A 24051-nucleotide genomic window follows, 5' to 3' on the forward strand; every position below is an offset into this window, starting at 1 on the left:
TTTGTAATTGGATGTATAATATCTTTTGCTCTGACCATATTCAAAGCTCATAAATTCTTCCCTAATTTCACAGCTGTCATCTAAGAACCTTATCTACAAATGCATGGTAGAATTCAGCCTTTGTTACATCATCAATAATTTTTGCTTAAATTATATAGTATCCAACGACAGTGATAATGTCATTTTGTGAGTGAGGAGATAAATATGTAGCATTTTTTGTCTTCGAATGATGCAAATGAGCTATAAGTACAGTGGTACCTCGGTTCTCGAACTTAATCCGTTCCAGAAGGCTGTTCGAAACCCGAATCAATTTTTCCCATAAGAAATACTGTAAATTAAATTAAGCCGTTATAGACCTCCAAAAATTACACATTATGAAGTATTTTAAGTAAAAATATTGCTTATTTATACCTGTATAATAATACTTACATGCATATAGTCAATCACAAAAACTATAAATACAATAAAAAAACAATAAATGAATATTTAACTGCACTTTACCTGTGCTGAGAAGAGATGATGGCGTAAGTGAAAGGTGGTGAGGAACGTGGAGAATAGGAGGGTTATTATTGTTTGGAAGGGGAGTCACCTTCCATAAAAACGTCAGGTAACTCTCCTTCTGGGGTTCTTTCTCTTTTCTGTCTTTGCACCGCTACAACCTGCTTGAGACTCACTGGATCTAATTCTCACTAAAAACATGTTTAATGAGGTTTCTTTCTGCCCGCATTTTAAAATGTTTCTGAAGTAAGACATGGCATTGTCATTGAAAAGGTTTATGCTGCGGTTTGCTACAGCTTTATCAGGGTGGAATGTTTCCACAAAACTTTGTAACTCTCCCCATTTTCCACATATTTCCTTGATTAGTGAGCTAGGAACATCCTCCCTTCCTTTCTCCTCATCTGAACACACTTCCCCAGTTGCCTTCTGTTGCTGCTCCTGCTGTAGGTCTTGGAGTTCTTCCGTGGTGAGCTCAGTGTTGTGGTCTACCACCAACTCCTCCACATAATCACCATTCACATTCAAGCTCATACACTTGCCTAGTGAGACAATATCCTCGACAACAGGCTCAGCCTCAAAGCCTTCATCTGCTACTGAGTCTGGTCACAATTTCTTCCGGACTGAGTTCATGGTCCTCAAAGACACTTCCCTCCAGGCTTTGTCTATGATCCTCAAGCGATGGAGAATATTGAAGTGATTTTTCCATAACTCTCTGAGAGTTAACTCTGTGTCAGAGGTCACTTCAATGCACCTTTGAAACAGTGCTTTGGTGTAGAGTTTCTTAAAGTTCGATATGACCTATTGGTCCATGGGCTGAATGAGAGGAGTTGTGTTAGGGAACAAGAGCTTCACTATAATGAAACTGTACTCCTCCACCAACCCGTCCTCCAAGCCTGGTGGGTGAACAGGTGCATTGTCCATCACAAGAAGGGCATTGAGTGGCAACTATTTTTCCGTGAGGTAGTTCTTTACACTTGGGGCAAACACTTCATGGGCCCACTCCATAAAAAATTGTCTGGTTACCCATGCTTTACTATTAACCCTCCACATGACATTTAGTTTACTTTTCAATACATTATTTTTCTTAAAAACCCTCGGGTTCTCAGAATGGTATACAAGCAGAGGCTTAAGTTTTAAGTCCCCACTTGCATTACTACATAACAACAGAGTTAGCCTGTCCTTCATTGGCTTGTGTCCTAGCAGTGACTTCTCTTCCTTGGCGATGTAGGTCCTCTTTGGCATTTTCTTACAAAAGAGGCCTGTCTCATCACAGTTGAACACTTGTTGGAGAATAAAACCCTCAGCTTCTATATAGTCCTTAAATTCCCTAACAAATTTATCAGCCTGTGTCTTTGTTAGAACTGGCACCCTCCCCATGTCTCACCACACTATGCATGCCACTTCTCTTCCTAAATTTTTCAAACCACCCTTACTAGCCTTAAAGGCATCACTTGTATCAGCACTCGTTCCAGGGGTGTTTTTCACGAGGTGAGCATGCAACTGCTTTGCTTTCTCACATATTATGGCCTCAGAAATGCTGTCACCAGCTAACTGTTTTTTGTTTTTCTACCTCTTCCATTGTTTGTGATCTTTGTTTCGTAAACACGTCACTCCTTTTGCAACATCACCTCCTTTGATAATCTCTTTATTTTTCAGTATGGTACAGACTGTAGACTTCGCCATACCAAATTGTGTAAGAAGGTCAGACACGCGAACACCACTCTCATACTTCGCTATGAGATCTTTTCTCACCTCTATTGTGGCTCTAACAACTTTTCTTTTTGATTTGTTGTTCATTATCCTTTTTTCACCCCATGGTGGCTTATTTAATCAGAATATTTAGAAAAACAACAAAAAAAACAAAAAAAAACGAAAACGTTCACAGCAGATTTTAGCGGGGTGCGGACTGAGTGACAGGTGCGGGTAAAATGCTTTGGGCAAGCTTCGCGTGGGCCGAAAATAGTCGAAGGGTCGTTCGGGTCATCAGTCGGGTTATTTCGGGGGTTCAGGCCACGACAGCTTGGTTCGAAAACCGAGTTTATGTTCGACAGCCGAGACATTTTTTCCTCAAACAATATGTTCGAAAACCGAATTGTTCGAGAAGGGAGTCATTCGAGAACCGCGATACCACTGTATTTTATTATTTATCAGCATAATGTTTCAGTAATACTAGAAAATTACCATGATTTTTCAAAATTTTACAATTTGACAAATCTTTTTTTTCCTAAAGAGTAAAAGGCACGAACAGTCTGATAAAGAATGAGTTTATTCTGAGTTCAATATTACGCCTTCAAAGCATCAGCAGCATGTACAGAATCAAGATGATAAATAAGTTTAGAATGGTTGCTTAAAGTATCACTAATTTTTATCCAGGTTTAAAATGGTTTATTGACAAGCAATACTTTATCACGTCGACTGTGCACTGGGAGAATGGTACTACAAAAATTACATCTAATTTTGGGTTGTATAATAACCATGGGTATTTTTCAAGCCATGCTATTTTAAACTTGGGTTACACCCATGAGAAAAGGTGGTAGGAAAATTTGTAGGTGATGCCAGATTTTTATACAGAAGGAAAAACTTTTAAGTACACTGCTGGCCAAAATCATAAGGCCAATGAGCATAAAGAAAAATATGCATTTTGCATTGTTAGACTCAACAACTTATTCGAGTAGAGCTTCGAAAGATAAAAATAAGATAAGGGAAAATAAAAATAAAAACCTTTTAGAATTTAATAGGGAAAATGTGAACATTATGAAATTAGCCTAAATACTAGCTGGACAAAAGTTTAAGACCATACCAAAAAGAAGTCTTGAACAGGGTAGGAAATGCTAAACAAGAGGTTTCAGTAGTGAGTTGCACGGCCGTCATTGCGAATAACTGCAAACATTTGCTTTGGCATGGTCGCTATAAGAGTTTGCAGAATACTGGCTGGAATGTTATTCCAAGTGGTGAAGATGGCTTTACGAAGATCATGCACTCTTTGGAACTGACGTCCATTATTTTTATAGACTTCCTTTGCCATCCATCCCCGAACATTTTGAATGGGGTTTAGTTTGGGCGAAAACGCTGGATGGTCCAAAAGAATCACGTTATTCGCCATGAAAAAGTCCTTTGTCCTGCGGGCATTGTGAATTGCAACGTTGTCCTGCTGAAAGGCCCAGTCATTTCCACACAAGCAAGGGCCTTCAATCAATAAGGATGCTCTCTCCATCATGCCAATGTAACCAGCTGCTGTTTGACGCCCCTGTATAACCTGAAGCTCCATTGTTTCATGGAAGGAGAAAGCACCCCAAATAATGATGGAACCTCCTCCACTGTGTCGTGTAGAAAATGTCTCCGGTAGGATAACCTTATCGTACCAGTAACGTTGGAAGCCATCTGGACCATCCAGGTTAAAAAATTTTCTCATCAGTGAACAAAACCTTCTTTCACTTTTCTTCGTCCCATGTTTGATGCTTCTCAGCAAAGTTTAACCGAGCTGTTTAGTGGTGTGGAAGGAGGCGTGGCCTTTGAAGACGTTTACGGTTTTTAAAGCCTTTCTCTCGTAGATACCGTCTTATTGTTCTTGAACTGCATTCTGCATCTGTAAGGGCATTAATCTGGTTCGACGATCGGCTGGTGTCTTGCCGGACAACCTGTCGAATCGTCCTGCTCAACCCCGGCGAAATTTTCTTGAGCCGACTACTTAAAATTCTCGTTCCGTATCCCTCAGGGTCTTTTAAGAAATTTGCCAACTTTTTAGCCTTTGCCATGTTTTTACCCAATGTAACACAGGAGATGTCAGTGGGAGATGTTGACAACGCTAATGCTTGAACACAAATGACTAAATTATGTTACGTGTTTACCGATTAAAGCTTAGTTTCAGTATGGTCTTAAACTTTTGACCAACTAGTATTTAGGCTAATTTCATAGTGTTCTCATTTTCCCTATTAAATGCTAAAACGTTTTTTTTTTTTCCCTTATCTTATTTTTATCTTTCGAAGCTCTACTCAAATAAGTGTTTCAGTCTAACAACGCAAAATGCATATTTTTTCTTTATGTTCATTGGCCTTAAGATTTGGGCCAAAAGTATATTTGATGGATTACGAATAGTTTGGCATTTTATCAAGTAATTTTGTTTTTTCAATAAATTGCTCATGTCAATGCATGGCTCAGTGACCACAGAAATGCAATAACGAATCTCTGTAGAATACTTGATTGCTATAATGCAGTGCAATGATTATAATACAGAAAGAAGAGAGTTTGTCAGTACATGAAGCAGTTTGAGATTCAAATAAATCAGTTTGCATATCATCAATGTCATATTAATAACATACAATTATTATTAATAATAATTGTCTTAATAATAACAACCTCTCGGGCTTCACGTCCGTCGTTGACATGAAAAAATGACTGAGATGGTTCTTGGATTGTGTCATTATCAGTGTCTGTAAACAAAAATATATAGCAATTGTAAAGAGACACACGGCATATAACTTTAACATGACACTGTAATTTATATAATACACTAAATCAATAGTAAAGATTATTCTTGTACTCATCTATATGCAGACAAATTATAACATCATGTATTGGTATTCCTATATCAAAAACAAGCATTGTAACCTAAAACACCAGGAATTTAAAAGAGCATAACTTAAGTCAACTCAACAAATTGCATGTAAAAGGCTATATTAGTTACTAAAACATCAAATCTACATAGCACTTACTGTACTGTTCTCATGTGCCAATCTTTTTCTTTTGTTGGCAAGAAATCTTCATATATCGCCGCAATCAGTTTCACGTAGGCGTTTCATTCTGTCCGATAAGGAGTGCCAAAGGGCCATCTTATTTATCGTATATTGTGTAATCTCGTGAGCAAGACTTTTACTCATGTAGCGGGTAAATTTTAAATAGGCTTAAGATTAGTACAATTCTCAACTCCTTACTTTTGCGAAAATAAAATCCTACAAAAATGCTTAAATCTCAGACCCACAATAACTTTATAATTCTACTTCCGTGGCACGACGAGGCTTATTTGTTCTCAAATCACGATTGTTTAAGTTTAATGCGAGTGTCATGATTTGGATAGTTTGTATATGAAGGTTGTCATATTTAGTTATTTCTAGAAACGACAATTTATTGCAAGTTCTTTTACATAGCTGTTTACGAATCATACATTGTGTAATTTGTAGGTTCAATTGTCGTGAATTAGCGATTATTATATTATGACGTTACGTTAATAGAACTTTCTCAATTTTTCTTTTTGTTTTAATTAAGTATTATTGAACCAGAACAAACTAGTATTGTTTGGCATGTTTAATAGTTGGCATTATTATATAAGCAGATTTTTTTTCTGTTCTTATAATGAAAAAAATACGTTTAAGTGGGTTTGATACAAAGTGCACTTGGTTAAAAATATTTGAGACTTAAAGTAGTCGCTTAACTTACAAAATTCGTTGTAAAGATACTTAAAATTTAGTTAGAACGAGAAGAGATAGAATCAAAATGAAAGTCTTAATAAAAAAGTTTTTCAAGTTAATGAACATTTCATACATAATTAAAAATAATATACTTTCTTGAAGAAAATATCAATTGTTTTTATAATTTTGTAGCAATTAATACAATAAAATATCAGACTTATTTATAATCTTGTTTAAAAATATTCTTAATAAACGAATCGAAAATTGTCTTTGGAACAGTAATTATTGCACCAGAAAAGCTTATAAGCTTTTAACTTCTAATAATAAAAGAAGTGTTTCTGTGAATAAATAGAGTTGTGTTCGATTTGATAACTGGACTTTTTCTGAAAGTTTGCCATCTTCCAAACTTCCATCTAAGCTTTTGTTTTACATTGCTGTTTGTTTGTTTTTAACTTTCTACCATCATTTGTGGACAAATAGCTCTGAATTCTATCTTTCTGATTTATTGATTTCAGCAATCGAAAGAAAAACTTTATTGTGGCACTCAACTTCATTCTTGTACTAAATGTTCTACAAACCTTATGAAAAATGCTATTTCTCCATGAGACCACGAATATCCGAACAGTTCTTATTCTCTATCTTTGATGTAGGAACCAAATGTGGTTATGATGATAGGTGACTATCCACAAATATTTTTTTTAAAATATGTGTTGGCGAGGTTATTTTCCTTTGTTCTATCCCCCTTTCCGTTTTATGCCTAGGTGGATTTCCACAGATTCCAGTAGCATCAAATGCTTATTCCACAGCAGATAACCCGATGTAGCTTTCTTGTAAGAAAAACACACTCACCCTCAGGGGTAATTTTTGATAAAATTGTAAATGTTAGTAAGGTAACTACTTTCCAAATCTTCCGTGAATAAAGTACATGATAATGGAGAAGTGAAAAACTTACAGTAAATTCTTTTCCTACTCATAAAATCTACTTTCATTTTGAAAAAAAAATGAAGTTTTAACACATGCTTTAATTATTTGTAAAGATGATTTCTTATTTTATTTTAATGTATTCTCAAAATATGCAACGCCATTTTCAATGGGTACTTTAGTGAACAATGAAACAAAATAAAAAAAGACAACGATAATGTCATTCTAATAAAGTGTTAACTATGTATTTATTTAAAACTTTTTAAAATGAAAAATATTGTTATATGAATTTTGCTACATTGTACGTAAAACTTTTAATTTTAGATACATTAGGTATAAAACTGTCCCCAATCTTATCGACTGTAAGCAAATCACATAAATTTACTTTGCCTGTAAAATTATTAAGAATATACAGTTTTAAACTTTTTCTTTTATCATTGGGAGAACATTATTTGCACGATTAGTTTTACTTCTCGCTCAGACCTTTTGTCAATAACACTATGTAACACAAATTTTGTTCCTGGATAGTATGTGTTATTTTTTAACTGCTTATGTTGTAAAAGCACAGAAAATAGCCATTATTGTCTTCAAAACTTTGCTTTTGTGACCTGGATAATGGAATCGAGAAATTTACCTATTTTATATGTGAAAATAACCTATTTTATATGTAAAAACGGATAAATTTGCACATTTTCATTTATATAAGATCTGAATAAAACAACATATGAATCAAGATTTACATATATTTATACTAAGGTTATACAAAAATGAACAAAAATGTTGAGAAATGAGTAGTTTTTCGAGATTTGCGACTGTAATGTAAATCACTTTCATGTATCAGCCAACAAATATGGTCTCCCATCATGTTTTCATTAAAAGTTCCCTGGTAGCGGCGTTCAAAGTCTAGTATATCTTGGTGAAAGCGCTAGCCTTGCTCCTCTGAGTAGGCTCCCATGTTCTCCTTGAATTTATCAAGATGAGCGTCGAGGATATGGACTTTCAGGAACATCCTGCCGTAGTTCTTCATCGGATCCTCAACCAGTTTCACATAATTTTTGCTCTTGTAATTGCCCAAGAAGCCCCAAACAACTGCAACAAAGCTGCCCCAAGCTTTTTTCCCTTCCTACTGAGCTTCTTGAGGAATTCTGTGCACTCCAGGATCTTCTTTATTTGTGGTCCAACGAAGACATCAGCTTTAACCTTTGCCTCAGACAGCTTAGAGAAGACGTCTCGAAGGTACTTGAAGGCTGCAGGTTCCTTATCAAGAGCTGTGACAAATTGTTTCATAAGACCCAATTTTATGTGTAATGGTGGGAACAACACCTTCTAGAGGTCCACTAATGGCTCACACTTGACATTGTGCCTCCCCACAGAGCACTCGGTTCGTTGTGGCCAGTGCTTCCTGTTGTAGTGCGCTGAGGTATCTCTGCTGTCCCAAAGGCAAAGATAACAGAGAAACTTGGTAAAGTCTCCTTGGAGACCCACCAGGAATGCCACCATTTTGAAGTCTCCGATAACCTCCCAGCCATACTCATCATACTTCAAGGCTTCTAGCAAGATCTTGACGCTGTTGAATTCCTCTTTGAGGTGCACCGAATGAGCCAGAGGAAGAGACGGATGCTTATTCCCATTATGGAGCAGCACAGCTTTGAAGCTTCTAGATGAACTATCAATGAAGAGGCGCTACTCATTCGAGTTACAGGCAATTCCAATTGCCTCGCACAGGCCGGATATATTGTGGCAGAACAGAACCCATCTTGACAAGTGAAGTTCTATAACATTCTAGAAAGTTATTGAAAATTCTTGTAAGTTTGAGAAAATTCTCTCTCAGCTACTCAGCACTAAATCTACCTGGAATGTTCTGGAAAAATGGGTAAATTTGAACATTCATTTCATTACCCAGGTGAAAAGCAAAGTTTGAAGAGAAAAAAGGTCTTTCCCATTTACTTTAGGCACAAGCGATTGGGAAATAACACTTTCTGCCCAGGAACAAGAAAAAGTAAAATGTATGTTACTTAGAGTAATTCCTCAATTTTCATATCACAATTTCTTCATTTTATAAGTACAATTTGATCCCTTCATCGTTTTTGAAAGCAGTCACGTCTTGTTCCTTTAAATTAAACTTCCCTGGTATGAAAATGGTAAGTTTACGGCTTTACAACGGGTACCTATGCCATCGACAGTGAAATAAAGGCATATGATGAGAAGCTACATATTCATTGAATGTCCTGGTCCTGGACACAATGTGGGAGTTAAAGCAATTTCTGCAGCAGTGATGCTACATCATATGGTAATAGATTTCTTTAAAAATAAGGCACAATGAATAACACTTCAGGAACTCTGGGAAGAACACTGAAGGAGTAAGAATTAGCATGGATACTTCTTGCTGTAAATCAAAGTAAAACATGAACAGCGTAGATTGACGATTGTAAGTTAGGCAAATATGGCCTTTGTACTTGTACGAGTAGTTTTGAACACTGAAAGACATGCCATACCATTGATATTAACCATCAAAAAAATGGTTCTCAAACTGTGTTGAAGCTAACCGTCGTCAGAGCTTTGAGGCAGAAACTTCTTCAGACTTTGCGTTATGCAAGAATGAGAAGGTATTAAAAAAAACGTTACACATACATGACCAAGTGTGAAATAACGGTTTTACTGACTGCCTTCAATTTAAGATGTTAAGTGGTGATGTTAACTGTACATTGTGTATTGCCCAGAGGATAAGCTGAACTAGACAAGGCAAATTCCATCAGAAAATTATGGTTCTCTTTAGAGAGAAACGCCCTCGATGTTGATGGTCCATTTCTAAAGAATAATTGAGGAAGTCGATGTGTTGTTCATTATTTTACAAGCGAGTTGAGGCTTATCTATTGGCCCAAATTTTTAGCCTAGTACAAAAGCACCTTTTATAGCTCAGTTCAAACACAATTGAAGAAATTCAGACACATCAAGGTTTTTATTTCAGTAATACGATATTATCCGTGTTGTATATGGTGAAGATGCCCACTTCCTCTTTAACACACTCTTATAGTTTTGCAGAGCAAATGCTATAAATTATCAAATGGATGTTTGCAAAGTTTGTTAATCTTGATAAAACAAATGGAATGAACATTTGCATACACCTTGATGGCATAATAATGGACAAAAATTATCAACTGGTTGTTTGCCAAACTTATTCATGTTTGGTAAAGAAATACTTCCCCCTCTGGATGTGATAATGAATACTTCTCCCATAAAAAGAATACACAACACTGTTCTCAATAACATGTGGAGTGGATAAGATGTGCCATAACTGATTGCCATGAGTTAGCAGACGTACCAACACCTAGGAAAGGCCACGATATGGCAGAATATAAGTTATGGCAAAATAGTCAGAGAACAAACTTTTGTGAGTGGTGACTATGTTTCGATTTGATACATTCCAGTGGCACAGAAGCAGATCAGCTTTACCTGCATGGACCATCATTTTCAGACCCAGACAGACCGGTTCATTAACAGATAGTGCAAAATGTTCACGTACTGTGCATAGACATGCAGAACTCGTTGACAAGTTGCGATTATATATTACTAACAAACTTCTAGTGCACCATCTTGATCACGAACCAGAGGTTGAAACTGGCGAGTCAGTGAACGATGAAAATATTGGGTCATGTAATTTAAACTCAGCTGATGAAAAAGAAAGTGCCGAAAGAACCTGTCTTGTCACACGGATGTTGTCAGTACTCAGTAGGAATGTAAAGTCACCGCATTACCTACAGAGATTGTCGAGGATATTTATACATAGTTCATAGATGTGCAATTTTTTTCTGCTGGGTTCAGGTTGGTGTAGTTTGATAATTTTTTCACTCTTATTCATTTCAAGTGGCAAACTTTTTTTTTTATTTCTTAATTTTGTGCAAAGCTGCTCGAGAGCTATCTGCGCTTGCCGTCCCTAAATTACCAGTGTAGTAGGGGAAGGAAGCTAGTCATCACCACCCATTGCCAACTCTTTTACTAACGACTAGTGGAAATGACCGTCATATCATAACGCCCCCACGGCTGAAAGAATGAGCATGCTTTGGTGTAACAGATGTTCGAACCCTCGATCCTCAAATTACGAGTCAAGCATCATAACTTCCTGACCTACGCGAGCTTTGTTCAAATGTTTGGCACGCGTGTTTTCATATATATACCATTTACTCAATCTTATCTGCTATATGTTCATTTCTTTAAACTTAAGCACAAAGCAACACAATGGGCTATCTGTGTTCTGCCAACCATGTATATCAAAACCCGGATTCAAGTGTTGTATGTCCGTTGACATACCGCTGTGCCACTGGGCGGACTTATCTACTGCAATACCTTCTGTAGCGTATGCCTTTGTGGACATATGCTAACCATTTCGAAGTATATGTTTTATTTATTTTACTTTTTTTGTAAAGTTTCTAGGGAAACTTCTCTCGTATTTCTAACATTAATCTCTGTATAGAGATCCATGGTTTTAAGTATTTTTATTTGCAGTTCACCGGAATTGTGTTTTTTTCTCAGCGATAACAATGTGATCAATACACTATGCTGTCGCTTCCTTTTCGCAGCTGTGTAACGCTCCGACAAATCGTTTGAAGGAAGTCTATGAATAAAAATTTGAAAACTGCTCATTTATGATACAAAAGTATGAACAAACAACTTTCCTGGCGAGATGGACATTGGCGTAGTGAAAAAAAAAACGACAGTGAAACGGACATTACTCTTCGTGGCACTTCAACATAATGTTTATCTCTGTTTCAGGTATTTAATATTGGAGTTAAAGAATTTAATTATAGAAATTATGAACTTAAGTATGTTCGTTTATTTTAAAACAAAGGCATATTGGAATTTAAGAGCGCAAATAATATTAAAACGCTTCACGAAACCAATTAAGCCTCTTATAGAATAAATTTAGCAGTTATGGCCATCTTATTACAGAAAGGATGTCGTTTTCTTAGTTCACAGCTACAAAATTCTCTATCTGCACTCTGCCGATCACAGAATCGAACCCAGAATGTTTATTAGTCCACAAACTTATCATTGGCCAACTGAAGGATTACAACAAGGATAAAAACACATTGAAAAGAAATTCGAAGACGCACTACTGTGATTTTAACTTTTAAATAATTTGTGAAAAAAGTCTTGAAGATTCGATTTATCTGAAAAACTTCAAAGAACAAGAGATAATTTACTTGATGTGACTATGAACTAACACATAGCTGAATATCATTTCTTCATATTGAATATTCTGGCGAGTTGTTTTAAACTGTTTTATTTGTTTATTCAGTTCCGCACAAAGCTACTCAAGGGACATCAATAGATGTCCATAATTATGAAGCCCGGCATGGCCAGGTGGGTTAAGGCTTGCGACTCGTAATCTGAGAGTCGCGGGTTCGCATCCCCGTCGCGCCAAACATGCTTGTCCTTTCAGCCGTGGGGGCGTTATAATGTGATTATTCGTTGGTAAAAGAGTAGCCCAAGAGTTGGCGGTGGGTGGTGATGACTAACTTGCACTGCTAAAGTAGGGACGGCTAGCGCAAATAACCCTAGAGTAGCTTTGCGCGAAATTCAAAAACAAACAAACCATAATTATAAAGTGATATACTGTAGGAAATGTAGCAGGTAAGCACCGACTCTTGAACTATTCCTTACCAATGAATAATGGAATTGATTATTATAATGGCTCCAGGATAAAAAGAGTACGTATGTTCAACGATGAGTTTCAACCTCACTTCTCGTATTAATATAGCGAAGACATTTTAACCTCCATAATTAAAAAATATTCTTTTTTTTTCATTTTGTAATCAAAATCTGTTGAAACAGTGTTGTCCTGTATCAACCAAAAACGAAATTCTCATAGTGCTTGCCAAAGGTAAATATCTAATTTTTAAGATGTATTTTCAATTTCAAGTAAAATGTTTACAGTAAAGCATTTTTCTAGTCAGTAACTGATAATTATTGTAAAGTTTATTTAAAATTAAAACTCCATGTTTTTCCATTTGATCTATGGTTTCATGCTTATGAAATTTTTTATTCAGTAGTACAATATAAATAATATTGAAAACTTACTAAAGACTAAGTTAGAAATTAGCAAAACCAATAAAAACAAAGTATACATTTTCAAATTTTACATATAATTTTTATTTGTGGTACACTTTTCCCTAACTTAACTTAGTTCTGGTAGAGTCAGTAAAGGCACTGCATGTAATGTTTGACTTGTAAAGAACCTGAACTACACATTGTTCACACTCACTTTTTACTCAACAGAAAACCTTCTTCTATAGCAACAATAACTTTCTTCGGTACAATAAAGATACTATTGTTAACCTATATTCACATTAACATGCAAGTTGTGTTAGAGAAGTAACAAAACATTATGATACTGTTGCAGCTTTGTAGTTTAAATAAAACAGTTAAGATCCATTAATCTAAAACATTTATTTAACTTCTGTAACTACAGCACATGTTAGTTCCAAAGGTTTCTGACTGCTCCAACAAAGTTAACAATTTACAAACATCAAATTCTGTCGATATTACACATGTAAGTACACAGACTTTCTGGTAAACTAATAAATCAATGAATATTAAAATTTTTATTTATAAGCTCTCTTGATAGACAGGCAAGCTGACTTTGCAGTCTTTTATCAAATGACAACTCAAATAATGGATGCCCTGTTTATTGGAGAGCTCTGTTTCAAAAACAAAATTACATATGATACACAAGTTATTTATTAAAAAATGTCTCTGCTCTACAGAGCCAAACTAATTAATCACATGAATGAAAATGATTCACTTACAACACAGTACATATTTAATTGGAAACTCAGCATCCAGTAAAAATTGGTTCAATTGGCACTTCACTTGCTTTACAAGCCAATACTCAGCCATTATTCAATCAGGAAAATTTAGGAAAAACAAAGACACAGCACAAAACTGATAGTGATTTCTACAACTTATTTTTATACAGCAGAATTGAAAGTCAAAACCATTTAAAAATTCTTAATAAATTAACATCTAATCAAACACTTTTTGTTAAGTTTTTCCTACATATTGATAACTAAGTGAGCCAAAATACTTGAATTATTTTTGACAAGCTTCAAACGGTTTATATTTGAATTTTCACAAGAAATTATATACCATAATCAAAATTCAAACATAGTTCCCATGATATTAAAATAATGCCATCTTAAGAGGTTTAATAAAGGACAAGCTACATCCTTGTAAAAAAGTATAAAATAAAATACTGTTTGAGCTATCACGTTTTCTTATTTTTAATATACTTGGTCCTCTGTCTCATAAAAAACAAACTTAACATAGCTCAAATCCCAAATTACTAAGACTGGCTATAGCAAATAGTTGAATTATTTAAAAATAAAACTACACAGATGTCAGTATAATTTCTTTGAAGAAAATGTCAAGTATCTGTTACATTTGTCTGCAAACATTATCACAAACTGCTGTTACAATTGGAAATGTTTTATAAACAAATCTACTAACAACTTTCCTTAATTGGAATGAATAACCCTGCAACTTGTAGATATGTTTTGTTTTATACATTATGAGCCCCAGATTTTAGTGTTGTGAGTCAATAAACTAACAAGTGACTCGCATAATAAGCTACTTGTAGGAACTTGTTCACTTACTTAATATAAAACAACAAAACTGGAAGAGGATGTTTGATATGTAACTATGTATACAGCAATTTTTAATTATTGCATTCTTGTTGTAAAACTTGGTTTGGATTCAATAGATTTTTTATATTAAAAATAATCAACTGGAACAAGCTAGATACTATTACAAAAAACAGTCATAATATTACTGGTTTTAATAAACATGTCTTAAAAATGTTATTCCAAACAGAGCCTAACAGGATACCAACAGAAAAATAAAAATTGTTTAAAGTTTATTTTAAGAATAGTAAACTGTCTCAAACTACATTAAAAACTCATTAAACAACTTGTACTTGCATTACACTTCCAGTTAACTGAGGAATGCAAATTGTTTTGCAAGGTTTTAGCATAGATCCTTGTAACTACATTTAAAAATAATTGTATTTATTAGGGATATTCTCATTATCACAAATTACAATATGAAGACTTCTCAATGATATTTTTGTACCTATTAGAGCTATTATGTAACAAGTTTAGTCTGCACAACATACATTTATCAAAACCTGTTTCTTGGAATAGATGAATTTCTGGGAGGCTTAAAAGTAATTTCAAATTTTATTTTAATATTACATTACTGTAGTGAATCTTTAAAAAATAGTATCACATTGTACAATTCAGGAAGTATCCTTAACTCATATCTAAGAAAGTGTTTTCAAAAACTAAACTTGTTAATTTTCCTGGTCTAAAAGAAAGAAAGAGTCTGATTCCTATGAAGCTTAGAGTTGGAAAAGTTACTCAACTTCAAAATATAGTTAGGATCAAAGAAAGGTTCATTGCAACCCAGTTTTAATATTAAATAAACTTACTAAAAACACACTTAAGTATTAGTGTGTGTGTGTGCTTATGTATACAGACACACACACACACACACAGCCAAGTGTAAGAAATGTGTTCAGCAGCATATCACAGCTTGAGCCTTCAGGTCTACAGCATGGCATCGTAAATACTAGGCCATGCTCAGCCCACTGTTTGATTAATAATATACATGTACATTTCAAAATTTTAGAACTGATGAATGAAAAAAAAATCTTGTATCTTGCTTTAGAAGCAACAGCAGCAAACCAATTCCTTTAAATACAACACCCCACCCCATGTGTTTGATTATTTTGTGCATATATATATTAATCTGAATTGTACGAAACTTGTTTTATTATTCAAAATAAACAAAAACGAAATTCCTTGTTGGAGCATCTTTTGATTGCTAATCCATGAAATTGTTTCCAAAACATAAGATAATCAAAACTATCAAAGAAATTTAAACCTTTTAAAATATATATAAGATGAATAATACATGTAACTGAGATGTGACGTCAGTGAAATTAATATAATATTGGGGAGTTAGAAAATAAAGAAAACAAGTACATTTTTCATTTATGTACATACATGTATAATCTTGACAATCATTTATTAACAACTTGCATTTTAACTTTTTGAATAGTGGCTTATTTAAGGATGGCATTTCTTGTTGATTTTAGCTTATCCATTCTCTTCTGAAGATGACAATTTGCAGTTTCAAGCTCTTCGATTCTAGTCTGAGCTTCTCGAACCTATAAAACAGCGTACAATTAATTTCTTTTTCACATGCAAAATTATGAATAAAGACTCAATAATTGAAGAAGAAATTGCATATTTGATGTAATGAGAAAGTTGCTTTAATTTCTACAACTTGTCTAAAGTGTTAAAAAATTAAAATTACCTTCATTACTGGTAACCAACTATGGTTTTATCATACATAAATTCTGGAAATTTCTGAGAAGAATATCAGCAAATTAAAATGTTTATGGTTTAAAATAAGTCTTAGTCAAAATACAGTGCTGCACCATCAAACTTGTCACAAGGCAAAAGCTATAATGTGGGATATAAGATGTATTGGTTTTTGGAGGTAACTGCAGAAGTAGTACCCATACTGCAGTGGGAATACACTACCTACCAGTCTTAATCCTCATTCACAAAGCTTTGCACATAAAGAAATAATAATAATAATAATAGAGCAAAATAAGAAAATATAGAATTACAGAAGAGAGTAAAATGTGGGTGCGTAAGCTCACAATGTCCAACATCTATTGTCATCTTTCACTACATGCAGGCACTTGTGGGAAGGTGACTACTTCTAGAAGAAAAGAAATGAGAAAGAAGTAGGGTCCTACCTCTGAGTGTGGAGAGTAAGAAAACCTTACCTCCAAAATTTGGCATTTTAGTCTCCATTATGGTATTGAAGGTTCACGTTAACAACGTAGCACAGCAGACAAGTTATATCACACATACTTAAAGGTATTTTATAAACCTAGAGAGCTTTATATGTAATGTCTTTCTATCATATGAACATAGTTCCAGAGCCATCCTAACATTTACAGGAATATCACTTACTAACTAATATACTTTTCCATAACTTACACTGATCTTTTATTTGTCACATTGAATGTGAGAATTATCTCATGGGGCACAAGCTAAAAAAACTCTAAATTTGAGAAGTAAAAAAAAGAACATCTTCTCAAGACTATTTATGTTTTTAGAATATATGAACAAGGCCACAAGTCAAGAGCTGTCAAGGACTTACTCGTTTTTTTCATGTCATGACCACACAGAGAACACATCTTAGTAGGTTCTTTGATTTGATGTTGTTAAGCACAGATCTATACAGTGGTCTATCTGTGCTGTTCTCATCATGTGTATTAAAACTCGGTTTTTAGCATTATGTTTTCAGTGTTACCACTGAGAGGCATTTCTTTGAAACCTGACTTACATATACAAGAACACACAGAGCTTTTTCAAAATTTCATACTAAATTGTGACAAACAAGAAATGAACCAAAACATATTACAAAACACTGTTATACTGTTAACAATATTATTCCACTATTACATAACTGATATAAACAATATTTCATAACAAAAAGCTCCTAAAATTAGCCTGCAAATATGTTCAAAATATTGTAGTAGTTTACAATATAAAGTTAAAAACTGGCTTTGATGAGGCTTGATATGTACATTTCTACAGTTGTAGGTACTGACATTAAAGGAACTTGTATAGTGTTGAAAGCTGCATATCCAGTTGGCTTTAGGAATTGAAGCCTAAGGCCTCAGATTAAGGTGAACCCTGCAAAAAATATATAGGCTATAATCTATTGCTCGATATACAAAGAGTACTGTGTGATTGTGATTAGAATAAAGCATGGCTGTTTAACCAATATCATTATTAAAGTAGCAACTGCTTGATAAAATGAATCTTGCAGTCAAAATAAATCCTATTTGAATTAGCAATAAAACTGCATTTAAAAACTGTTTCTCATTTATAAATATTACATTATTTCTTGGTTTAAATATAAATAAAATATTCAAATTTTATAGGTCTGCATACAAGAAGCCATGTTATTGATTTCTTTATTTTATTTAGTACAAAACTTTCTTACTAATCTATTCAGTGTAATGGATTAGGCAACTAAAACCTAAGTAATAAAAATTGACCAGCCAAAACTGACTACAATTATAGAAAAAGCAGGCAAAAGAGATGAAACAATATTTTAGTAGTACATTGTACCCAATGTATGTGTGTGGGAAAGGGGGTGGTTGCATCATTTGCTACACAGTAGAGCTGTAAATTTGAAAGATTATATTTTGTTGCTTGGAAACCATGTAAACTGCCTTGCATAAAAGCATATTCGGAATGAATAGGTAATAAATATTTAATTGCTATGATCATGTTAAAAGAACATCTTTACATAATGTAAAATGTTGCAATTGGAAATTAAACCAGTTTAAAATTGGGTAAGGTGGGTGGTAAGTTTTTAAGGAAGAAACTGAGTATGCACAAAGGGAATTCACAAATTCTATAAGCTCTGGATAATCCAGTCCTATGCATATTTTTCTGACAATATTATGTTATTTACAAAAAAAAAACTACAATATGCATAAACAAACAAAACTTTTTAAATCTTACAAAGAAATTTTGAATATTAATATGAAAACTACTTCCAAATAGAAACTTAATGAACTTTTTCCACTGTGACTCAAAAAGTTTTTTATATCAAACTATCCTTCTAAACTTTATTGATATTCCTAATAAAATAATTCTAAAATAGCCAAGTAGCAGAATTATGGTAGTAAAGTTATAATGAAAAAACACTAAAAACAATTCATTTATATATATACAGTGTATCTAAATTAACATAATGTGGTTCCACCTCTTGCTGATAGAATGGCTTTGACTTTGGACAGGACATTTCAAAGTTCCTGAAATGTATGTTGAGAAATCACATTCCTTCTATTGACATAAAGCCACAGCAGCCTAATTCATTCATCATAACATTCAAGGATAACAAGGGACTCCCATCCATTTAGAATAAATAAACCTAATAACTTAAGCCCTGATTATTTAAATATGTATTGAAAATTCCTTAAACTTGCTATATCCATCATATCAAGAACAAAACTGCTCCAAACATCAACCATCCTCTTAAAACTTACACTGTTTAAGTGGAAGATGATGCCCACTTTATCAAAATTTACATTTGCTTCCCCTTGTCCTACTATTCTTACTATTAACCCTTTTGCATTGAGCTCAGTATAACATAACAGTTCATGCACACATTTGTACATTATGTATTTACTCTATAATTTTTGATAAAGTATGTTTACATTCACAAAATTTTACACTTTTAGTAAAAATTACAAGGTTTTTGTACACAACAAAATTCAGATTTTTCAATGAAATATTTTTCCCAAAAGATTTTTTTGTGAAAATAGTCTCTTTGCTAACTAGTCTGAGTGCAGTGATTTCATGTTGTGATTAAAAAAAAGCTATTCTTCAAAAAAATCTAATATTATTTGTGCAATCTCAAAAATCTGCTAAATACATTTGAGATGTTTGTTTTCAGTAAGACTTGATATTTTCCAATATCTTCTATACCCTGTGCAAGGTTTATCAATTACTGACCTTGTAGCTATAAAAAAATAGGGTAAAAACATAAATTATGGTTTTCTTGTACTAGAATGGCTGCATATTATAGCACAAAAATACAAATGTTTAGTCTAAATAGCTCAAGTCTCAGAATATTATAGATTTATATATATTCTTCTATATTATATTGACCTTCTAGTCATGCCTAGCTAACATCACATAACTTGCATTGATGTGATGCATGTGCACACATGTTAACATATCCAATAATATAAAACTGACATGGTCTTAGTTGTGTTTTAGTAGACTAGTATTTTGTATTATACAGTAACACTTAAATTATTATATATGTATATAAATTACTACTATTTATAAATAAGTTATGAAACTTATTTTCTTTAAAATACAGAACAATAAATAGAGAAGTAAAGCAAATAATTCTCTCTTCTAGCTACATTCTTAGAACATAGATACTGCTGGACAGAGTTTGCTATGCCTTTTAAAATTTGTACATGAAGGACATCAAAAAAAAATTTTAGATTCTATATATACAGTTGAATAACAATAAAATTCATAAATAACTATATTGATATCGTAAATTCCACTGTAATTTATTAAGCTTAGTAACAAAACTGTATTTAGGTATAAAAAAGTATGAAATATTGAGCAGACTAAAGACATAACCTACGTCCTTGAAATCTTAGATTAAAAGAGTGTAGATGCCTTTTCACAGATTAAAATGGCTTAAAAAACCAAAAGGGAGACATTTTGAGCTGTCAGTTGGTTAGTCACATCATATATTGTAAGAAGAACATATAAGTCTCTCTTTCTACAAATGAAAAGAGATGAAGGGAGATACTGTGTTTGTTTCAGTACATAAGCCATATTTCAGCAAAATAAAAAGATACGAGGTTCTTATTTTATATTTTGGTTTGACAAATATTGGTAATTTGAGTTCCTAATTTTTACAAAAATATAAACTTAGTATTGTGACATCAGAAATCATTCATGACCTTTTGCAAAAGGGTTAATATATAAAAAATATGATGCACTAATACTATCCAATTACAATAATGGTCATGAATGCTTCCATCAGCCCTCCTCTAACTCTTTTTTTTTTTTTAAAGAAAAAGATTTCAGAGACATTAAACTGTTCTTGTATGACACCCTTTCCATCCAAGTTGTCATTGTTGTAACCCTCAATTAAACCCTCTGTAACAATTCAATATTCTTCTCGAGGTAAGAAGCTCAAGACTGAAGACAGTATTATAGAAGAGGCCTAACCAGTGACATTTACAATGAAATAACTTACTTAGCCTTATATTAAATATTTCTGTAAATACAACCCAAAATCCTATTTCGCTATTCTTCTGTGGTCACTGTTATATTTATTGATATAGTTTCTCTTGCAAAGCCAAAAATGTGTGCAAATTATGTCAGTAAAGCATATATTACTTGAGCTCCTGCAGTATTAATAATTTGTGAAGTCACCTTTCTATAACAACTAACATGGAATTAGAGCTTAAAGATGTTTAATCATTGTCAAAGAGTTCAATAAAATAATAAATTAATCTGTTAGCTAATTATCTGGCTCATTAACAAAAGAATCTGAGAAAGAATTGATAAATTTTGAAGAATTTGTTTCCAAATTTTCATCTAACTACTCTATATGTATTTCATATTAAAATGTCTATTTTCATTTAGCAACTTTCCAGTTGTTATGTAAGTCTATGTAAATCTTTATTTCATTTCTAAAGCATGTACAATCTTATTAGATTTAAACTTTTCTCCAAAAATATGAGAAATGTTTTCTTGCCAAGAGTAATTTTTATAAACTGAGTAAATATTTCACAAAAGAAACATATCACCAACATTGTAAACAAGTGAATATGACACTCACTTCTCTTTGAAGTTTTCTCTTCTCAGCTTTTAGTTCATCCTCTAATTTTTCAGCATTTTCTGCTTCTGTCTTGTACCTGAGAACTTGGCTTTCCAACCGAGATACCTGTTAGGAAAATAAAACAAACAAAAGTCTACCATAACTTCAAGTAATAATGTACCATCAAATACTAAATGTCACCTTTTCTACTTTTAAATCTAAAAGTATTATAAACGTTTTATCATGAAACCTTAAATATTTAAAAAAACATTGGAATGTAAAAGGTAAACTTCCAAAAAAAAAATCACCATTTCAAAACGAAATCATATACTTCAGAATAGCACCCACACTTTTTTCCACAAGTCAATCAACAATATTCAACTTATTTTGTGGAAGAGGGGTAAAAGGTACTTTTAATTAACTAGAAGAAGTAACTTATTTCTATAATTAACTGTTAAAATGCTGTAAAAAATCTAATCATTTCCTTTCATGACATGATTCTGAGAAACAAGTGCTCATCCCCTTCCCATTTACAAATTATGGGTTTGGTTATTAACGCAGTTAATATAATAAATGAAACTTAATTTGAAAGAGCATAACAGTTTATGAACTTTACCTTCAAGTATTTTCTAAAACCAACTTTATTTGAACAAAAGCAGCATTTCACAAACAGATGTGCATATAGAAGAGAAGTGAGTATTAAGGTTGTGTATACTTCAAAATGAAGAAGATATATACTTACACTACTTTGTAATGTTGAATTCTCCTGTTGTGCTTTTTTCAGTTTAAATTTATAGTCACCGAGTTGTTTATTTGCTTCTCCTGGTTAAGAAAAATATTGTTTTATTAAATGTATGTTGTTCAAGATGCTTAAGATCCAGGACATCTAGCTAAAAAAACAAATTTATTTCACATGAATTTCAAGAAGTACAGAGTACTTGGTTAAATTCTACTAAAATAAACTAGGGTGATTTTTCACTGATAACTTTAATTTGAAGCAGATTCAAAATCCTAATATCAAAACCAAAATGAAAATATCAGGACATTCAGTTAAACTTCCTAAAGACATAATAAATTTTAAGAAATACAATATAAAATACAAATTATTTAATATTTTCATTTAAGTTTTTGAAATAATGTACCAATCAACTTTTTACCGAGAACATACAGAATAAATCTAAGAAGTTTACCAATCTTCTATAGGACCATAAACTACTTATTTATGATTTTATTTAACTTTTAGTAAAACTGATTATGTTTTATCATAGAAATATTAACATTTTACTTTCAGCCATCTTTATGGGTTGATGATGGGGTTATGTTAGTTTCTTACAGATCAGAAAAAAAGAGAAGGAAGTAAAACACAGCTATCTAGAAAAATCAGAAACCACATCAACAAAATTGTAAAAATTTATTCTTGATTTGACCAAACTGTAAGATTATAAAGCATGTTTTAGCAACAAATAAATTCAGATTTTAAATGTTTTGATTATAATATATATATTAATGATGGAGCCCACGTAGATTGCATTGATGTCTCAAATACATTTTTCTTAACTATTTATGCACTAAATTGCTCATAGGTTTATGACTGTTGTTTACAATGGCCTTAGTAACCTGTAAAACACACCCACAAAAAATACTTATAATTACAATTAATTATATTAATTACTGTTTGAGTACTTTGTGTAGTTGACAAATAAAATGAGTAATTTCATTTAATTATTTTTATTCTTTTTTACAATGAACGTTCTGACAAACAAAAACATAAAATTACAACAAATATGATGCAACATGTGAACTACACTGATAGTAAATGATATGAAAACTGTCATATTTTCAGAGTTAAACTGGCAATTCAGTTCAGTCACTGTTACAAACACTTCTTCACTTAGCTTATAAGTTTACATACCTATTTAAGATGCTGCAAAGTAAACAAACAAAGACATTTCTCACAGTCCACAAAAAGAGGTAAAGTTTGTATTTATATAACAAAAGAGGAAACAAAAATCTACTATGATTCAAGTTTGATATTTAATAAATGACAAGGTAAGAGGCCCAAGGTTAAGAAACTGCCATATCACATATTTTAATTTTCTTAGACAAAATAAAACAAATTTATACACTTCAAAACAATACCTAATGCATTACATTATAAAGTACTTTATTGATCACTATATTAGCTAAAAGCAATTGTAAATTATTACAATGAAGTTTTATGCAATATGTACATAAAAAGATAATGACTTACCTTTAAAACTCTATTCATTATATAAACTTGATTAGCTCAATATTAATAATCATACAAAATTCTGTGTTCACAGTTTGCTATTTTAAATAGCAGAGGAAATTGTAGTCTAGTTACTGTCATCATTGCAACATTCATCTGGTAAATACAACTAAATAGTTCTTAGTATAAGATTTTTCCTTACACACACATTTTGTTTATCTGATAATTATTTAGTCCTTACATAATTTGTTACAGAACTTTGATACATGATTGAATGGTATCTGATATAGAGATAGGGTGGCCTAAAAACAACACTATACATTGGAACACTTAAATTCAGTATAACTTTAATTTTAGTTTTTATATTACATTGTCAACTGTACTGCAAATCTTTATTCCAAACTGTACTTGTTATATTTTAGTAAATGTGAAGCTTTTTTACCAGCCACCCACAATAAAACAAATTACATTTGTACTTAAAGTACATTACTAACATAATACCATTCACACAATAATATCAAATTAAACAAGTGAACTATAACA

General features: G+C 32.7%; 1 protein-coding gene across 8 annotated transcripts in view; it reads right to left on the minus strand.

The window, feature by feature from the left end:
- Window positions 1-12831: 12831 nt before the first annotated feature.
- The window catches only part of LOC143233934 (leucine-rich repeat flightless-interacting protein 2-like), a 92887-nt gene continuing 81667 nt past the window's right edge, over window positions 12832-24051 (minus strand). For all 8 annotated transcript variants that reach the window (XM_076470846.1, XM_076470844.1, XM_076470849.1 and 5 more), the window contains 3 exons: window positions 22021-22100; window positions 21300-21404; window positions 12832-16050 (listed from right to left, as the gene is read on the minus strand). In XM_076470846.1, coding sequence (XP_076326961.1) covers window positions 15946-16050; window positions 21300-21404; window positions 22021-22100 — 290 coding nt within the window. In that variant the 3' untranslated portion in view covers window positions 12832-15945. The remainder of the gene's footprint in view (window positions 16051-21299; window positions 21405-22020; window positions 22101-24051) is intronic.

Source organism: Tachypleus tridentatus, chromosome 12 (assembly GCF_004210375.1).
Source record: "Tachypleus tridentatus isolate NWPU-2018 chromosome 12, ASM421037v1, whole genome shotgun sequence".
NCBI classification, from domain to species: Eukaryota; Metazoa; Arthropoda; class Merostomata; order Xiphosura; family Limulidae; genus Tachypleus; species Tachypleus tridentatus.